Consider the following 7,500-nt stretch of genomic DNA (forward strand, 5'->3'; position numbering starts at 1 on the left):
TCCCTACATCCCTCCTCTCCCCCTCCCTCCCTCCCTCCCTCTCCATCTCTCCCTCCCTCTCTCCATCCCTCCCTCCCTCTCTCTCTCTCTCCCTCCCTCTCTCCCTCCCTCCCTCCCTCCCTCCATCCATCTTTCCATTCTTTTGATCATCCATTTCTTCATCCGTCATTGACTCACTCATCCTCTCTCTCTTTTCTCTCTCTCTCTCTCTCTCTTTTCTCTCTCTCTCCCTCTCTCTTTTCTCTCTCTCTCTCTCTCTTTTCTCTCTCTCTCTCTCTCTCTCTCTCTCTCTCTGTCTGTCTCTGTCTCTCTCTGTCTCTGTCTCTGTCTCTGTCCCCCCCAGGGCAGTCAGATCCTCAGTGGTCTGTGTCCTGATGACTACAGGACAGTGTTACCCATGATAGAGAAAGCTATCCTGGCTACGGACCTGGCTGTCTATATGGAGTATGTATACTTTACTATATATCTACGTATATGCTGTCTATATGGAGTATGTATACTTTACTATATATCTACGTATATGTTGTCTATATGGAGTATGTATACTATACTATATATCTACGTATATGCTGTCTATATAGAGTATGTATACTATACTATATATCTACGTATATGCTGTCTATATGGAGTATGTATACTATACTATATATCTACGTATATGCTGTCTATATGGAGTATGTATACTATACTATATATCTACGTATATGCTGTCTATATGGAGTATGTATACTATGCTATATATCTACGTATATGCTGTCTATATGGAGTATGTATACTATACTATATATCTACGTATATGCTGTCTATATGGAGTATGTATACTATACTATATATCTACGTATATGCTGTCTATATGGAGTATGTATACTATACTATATATCTACGTATATGCTGTCTATATGGAGTATGTATACTATACTATATATCTACGTATATGCTGTCTATATGGAGTATGTATACTATACTATATATCTACGTATATGTTGTCTATATAGAGTATGTATACTTTACTATATATCTACGTATATGTTGTCTATATGGAGTATGTATACTATACTATATATCTACGTATATGCTGTCTATATGGAGTATGTATACTATACTATATATCTACGTATATGTTGTCTATATAGAGTATGTATACTTTACTATATATCTACGTATATGTTGTCTATATGGAGTATGTATACTATACTATATATCTACGTATATGCTGTCTATATGGAGTATGTATACTATACTATATATCTACGTATATGCTGTCTATATGGAGTATGTATACTATACTATATATCTACGTATATGTTGTCTATATAGAGTATGTATACTTTACTATATATCTACGTATATGTTGTCTATATGGAGTATGTATACTATACTATATATCTACGTATATGCTGTCTATATGGAGTATGTATACTATACTATATATCTACGTATATGTTGTCTATATAGAGTATGTATACTTTACTATATATCTACGTATATGTTGTCTATATGGTATGATACTATACTATATATCTACGTATATGTCTGTCTATATGGAGTATGTATACTATACTATATATCTACGTATATGTGTCTATATGGAGTATGTATACTATACTATATATCTACGTATATGTTGTCTATATGGATAGTACTATACTATATATCTACGTATATGCTGTCTATATGGAGTATGTATACTATACTATATATCTACGTATATGCTGTCTATATGGAGTATGTACTATACTATATATCTACGTATATGTGTCTATATGGAGTATGTACTATACTATATCTACGTATTGTCTATATGGAGTATGTATACTACTATATATCTACGTATATGTTGTCTATATGGAGTATGTATACTTACTATATATCTACGTATATGCTGTATATATGGAGTATGTATACTTACTATATATCTACGTATATGCTGTCTATATGGAGTATGTACTTTACTATATACTACGTATATGCTGTCTATATGGAGTATGTATACTTTACTATATATCTACGTATATGCTGTCTATATGGAGTATGTATACTTTACTATATATCTACGTATATGCTGTCTATATGGAGTATGTATACTTTACTATATATCTACGTATATGCTGTCTATATGGAGTATGTATACTTTACTATATATCTACGTATATGCTGTCTATATGGAGTATGTATACTTTACTATATATCTACGTATATGCTGTCTATATGGAGTATGTATACTTTACTATATATCTACGTATATGCTGTCTATATGGAGTATGTATACTTTACTATATATCTACGTATATGCTGTCTATATGGAGTATGTATACTTTACTATATATCTACGTATATGCTGTCTATATGGAGTATGTATACTTTACTATATATCTACGTATATGTTGTCTATATGGAGTATGTATACTATACTATATATCTACGTATATGTTGTCTATATAGAGTATGTATACTTTACTATATATCTACGTATATGCTGTCTATATGGAGTATGTATACTATACTATATATCTACGTATATGCTGTCTATATGGAGTATGTATACTTTACTATATATCTACGTATATGCTGTCTATATGGAGTATGTATACTATACTATATATCTACGTATATGCTGTCTATATAGAGTATGTATACTTTACTATATATCTACGTATATGCTGTCTATATGGAGTATGTATACTTTACTATATATCTACGTATATGTTGTCTATATAGAGTATGTATACTTTACTATATATCTACGTATATGTTGTCTATATGGAGTATGTATACTATACTATATATCTACTTATATGTTGTCTATATGGAGTATGTATACTTTACTATATATCTACGTATATGTTGTCTATATGGAGTATGTATACTTTACTATATATCTACGTATATGCGGTCTATATGGAGTATGTATACTTTACTATATATCTACGTATATGTTGTCTATATGGAGTATGTATACTTTACTATATATCTACGTATATGCGGTCTATATGGAGTATGTATACTTTACTATATATCTACGTATATGTTGTCTATATGGAGTATGTATACTTTACTATATATCTACGTATATGTTGTCTATATGGAGTATGTATACTTTACTATATATCTACGTATATGTTGTCTATATAGAGTATGTATACTATACTATATATCTACGTATATGCTGTCTATATAGAGTATGTATACTTTACTATATATCTACGTATATGCTGTCTATATGGAGTATGTATACTTTACTATATATCTACGTATATGTTGTCTATATAGAGTATGTATACTATACTATATATCTACGTATATGCTGTCTATATGGAGTATGTATACTTTACTATATATCTACGTATATGTTGTCTATATAGAGTATGTATACTATACTATATATCTACGTATATGCTGTCTATATGGAGTATGTATACTTTACTATATATCTACGTATATGTTGTCTATATAGAGTATGTATACTATACTATATATCTACGTATATGCTGTCTATATGGAGTATGTATACTTTACTATATATCTACGTATATGTTGTCTATATAGAGTATGTATACTATACTATATATCTACGTATATGTTGTCTATATGGAGTATGTATACTTTACTATATATCTATGTATATGCTTCTATATGGAGTATGTATACTTTACTATATATCTACGTATATGCTGTCTATATGGAGTATGTATACTTTACTATATGTCTACGTATATGCTGTCTATATGGAGTATGTATACTATACTATATATATATACGTATATGCTGTCTATATGGAGTATGTATACTATACTATATATCTACGTATAAGCTGTCTATATGGAGTATGTATACTTTACTATATATCTACGTATATGCTGTCTATATGGAGTATGTATACTATACTATATATCTACGTATATGTTGTCTATATAGAGTATGTATACTATACTATATATCTACGTATATGTTGTCTATATGGAGTATGTATACTTTACTATATATCTACGTATATGCTGTCTATATGGAGTATGTATACTATACTATATATCTACGTATATGCTGTCTATATGGAGTATGTATACTTTACTATATATCTACGTATATGCTGTCTATATGGAGTATGTATACTATACTATATATCTACGTATATGTTGTCTATATGGAGTATGTATACTTTACTATATATCTACGTATATGCTGTCTATATGGAGTATGTATACTTTACTATATATCTACGTATATGTTGTCTATATGGAGTATGTATACTTTACTATATATCTACGTATATGTTGTCTATATAGAGTATGTATACTTTACTATATATCTACGTATATGTTGTCTATATAGAGTATGTATACTATACTATATATCTACGTATATGCTGTCTTTATAGAGTATGTATAATTTACTATATATCTACGTATATGCTGTCTATATGGAGTATGTATACTTTACTATATATCTACGTATATGTTGTCTATATGGAGTATGTATACTTTACTATATATCTACGTATATGTTGTCTATATAGAGTATGTATACTATACTATATATCTACGTATATGCTGTCTATATGGAGTATGTATACTTTACTATATATCTACGTATATGTTGTCTATATAGAGTATGTATACTATACTATATATCTACGTATATGCTGTCTATATGGAGTATGTATACTTTACTATATATCTACGTATATGTTGTCTATATAGAGTATGTATACTATACTATATATCTACGTATATGTTGTCTATATGGAGTATGTATACTTTACTATATATCTACGTATATGCTTCTATATGGAGTATGTATACTTTACTATATATCTACGTATATGCTGTCTATATGGAGTATGTATACTTTACTATATATCTACGTATATGCTGTCTATATAGAGTATGTATACTTTACTATATATCTACGTATATGCTGTCTATATGGAGTATGTATACTATACTATATATCTACGTATATGCTGTCTATATAGAGTATGTATACTTTACTATATAACTACTTATATGCTGTCTATATGGAGTATGTATACTTTATTATAACTACTTATATGCTGTCTATATGGAGTATGTATACTTTACTAGATATTGGGCGACAGGTAGCCTAGCGACAGGTAGCCTAGCGACAGGTAGCCTAGCGACAGGTAGCCTAGCGACAGGTAGCCTAGCGACAGGTAGCCTAGCGACAGGTAGCCTAGCGACAGGTAGCCTAGCGACAGGTAGCCTAGCGACAGGTAGCCTAGTGGTTAGAGCGTTGGGCCAGTAACCGAAAGGTTGCTGGATCGAATCCCTGAGCTGACAAGGTAAAAAATCTGTCGTTCTGCCCCCTGAACAAGGCAGTTAACCCACTGTTCCCCAGTAGGGAAGAGTGGGTTAACTGCTATTTGCCAAGCAGCTATTTGCCAAGCAGATTTGAGGCCTTGGATCCGCATCCAGGAGAGTCCTGGTAATACTATTGCATTATCCTCTGTATAGTTGTTGATGAAGTTCACCACTCGCTGCCTCGTGCTTCAGGTGTAACCTGTGCTTGCTTGGACCGACCATCATTTTGATGGAAGGCATTAGACCATAACACTTTTTTTCCAATCTTCCTCTGTCCAGTGACTGTGTTCTTTTGCCCGTCTTAATCTCTTCTTTTTATTGGCCAGTCTGAGAAATGGCTTTTTCTATTGCAACTCTGCCTAGAAGGCCTGAATCCCGGAGTCGCTTCTTCACTGTTGACGTTGAGACTGGTGGTTTGTGGGTAATATTTAATGAAAGCTGCCAGTTGAGGACTTTGTGAGGCGTCTGTTTTCTCAAACTAGACACTCTAATGTACTTGTCCTCTTGCTCAGTTGTGCACCGGGGCCTCCCACCCCTCTTTCTATTCTGGTTAGGGCCAGTTTGTGCTGTTCTGTGAAGGGAGTAGTACACAGCGTTGTACGAGATCTTCAGTTTATTGGTAAGTTCTCACATGGAATAGCCTTCATTTCTCAGAACAAGAATAGACTGACGAGTTTCAGAAGAAAGTTCTTTGTTTCTGGCCATTTTGAGCCTGTAATCGAACCCACAAATGCTGATGCTCCAGATACTCAACTAGTCTACAGGCCAGTTTTATTGCTTCTTTAATCAGAACAACAGTTTTCAGCTGTGCTAACATCATTTCAAAAGGGTTTTTCTAATGATCAATTAGCCTTTTAAAATTATAAACTTGGATTAGCTAACAACGTGCCATTGGAACACAGGAGTGATGGTTGCTGATAATGGGCCTCTGTACACCTATGTAGATATTCCATTAAAAATCCTCAGTTTCCAGCTACAATAGTCATTTACAACATTAACAATGTCTACACTGTATTTCTGATCAATTTGATGTTATTTTAATGGACAAAATGTTGTGCTTTTCTTTAAAAAAACACAGACATTTCTAAGTGACCCCCAACTTTTGAACTGTCGCATATATGTAGGGGTACAGGATAGATAATAGACAGTAACAGCAGTATACTGTAGGTAGGGGTAAAGGATAGATAATAGACCGTAACAGCAGTATACTGTAGGTAGGGGTAAAGGATAGATAATAGACAGTAACAGCAGTATACTGTAGGTAGGGGTAAAGGATAGATAATAGACAGTAACAGCAGTATACTGTAGGTAGGGGTAAAGGATAGATAATACAGTAACAGCAGTATACTGTAGGTAGGGGTAAAGGATAGATAATAGACAGTAACAGCAGTATACGTGATGAGAGGGGTCAGGGGTCAGTGCAGATTGCCTGGGTCGCTGTTTAGTTTAACTAGCTGTTTAGCAGTTTTATGACTTGGGGGTAGAAGCCTGTCCAGGGTCCTGTTGCGTGCTGTAGCAGAGAGAACCAGCAGTGACTACGGTGGCTGGAGTCTTTGACCATTTTTAGGGCCTTCCTCTGACACCGCCTGCTATAGTGGTCCTGGAGGGCAGGGAGCTCTGCCCCAGTTTACCATGTGATTATACATCTCTGACACCGCCTGGTATAGAGGTCCTGGAGGGCAGGGAGCTCTGCCCCAGTTTACCATGTGATTATACGTCTCGGACACCGCCTGCTATAGAGGTCCTGGAGGGCAGGGAGCTCTGCCCCAGTTTACCATGTGATTATACATCTCGGACACCGCCTGGTATAGAGGTCCTGGAGGGCAGGGAGCTCTGCCCCAGTTTACCATGTGATTATACATCTCTGACACCGCCTGGTATGGAGGTCCTGGAGGGCAGGGAGCTCTGCCCCAGTTTACCATGTGATTATACATCTCTGACACCGCCTGGTATAGAGGTCCTGGAAGGCAGGGAGCTCTGCCCCAGTTTACCATGTGATTATACATCTCGGACACCGCCTGGTATAGAGGTCCTGGAGGGCAGGGAGCTCTGCCCCAGTTTACCATGTGATTAACCATCTCGGACACCGCCTGGTATAGAGGTCCTGGAGGGCAGGGAGCTCTGCCCCAGTTTACCATGTGATTAACCATCTCGGACACCGCCTGGTATAGAGGTCCTGGAG

The 7,500-nt window shown here is 34.9% G+C and overlaps 1 protein-coding gene across 1 annotated transcript in view; it reads left to right on the forward strand.

Annotated features, from left to right (window-relative positions):
* Nucleotides 1-351: 351 nt before the first annotated feature.
* LOC115189784 (cGMP-specific 3',5'-cyclic phosphodiesterase-like) overlaps nt 352-7,500 on the forward strand; it is an 18,087-nt gene continuing 10,938 nt past the window's right edge. The window contains exon 1 of the mRNA XM_029748302.1: nt 352-444. Within this exon, the coding sequence (XP_029604162.1) occupies nt 398-444 (47 nt within the window). The 5' untranslated portion in view covers nt 352-397. The remainder of the gene's footprint in view (nt 445-7,500) is intronic.

The sequence above is a fragment of the Salmo trutta genome, unplaced genomic scaffold, assembly GCF_901001165.1.
Source record: "Salmo trutta unplaced genomic scaffold, fSalTru1.1, whole genome shotgun sequence".
NCBI lineage: Eukaryota > Metazoa > Chordata > Actinopteri > Salmoniformes > Salmonidae > Salmo > Salmo trutta.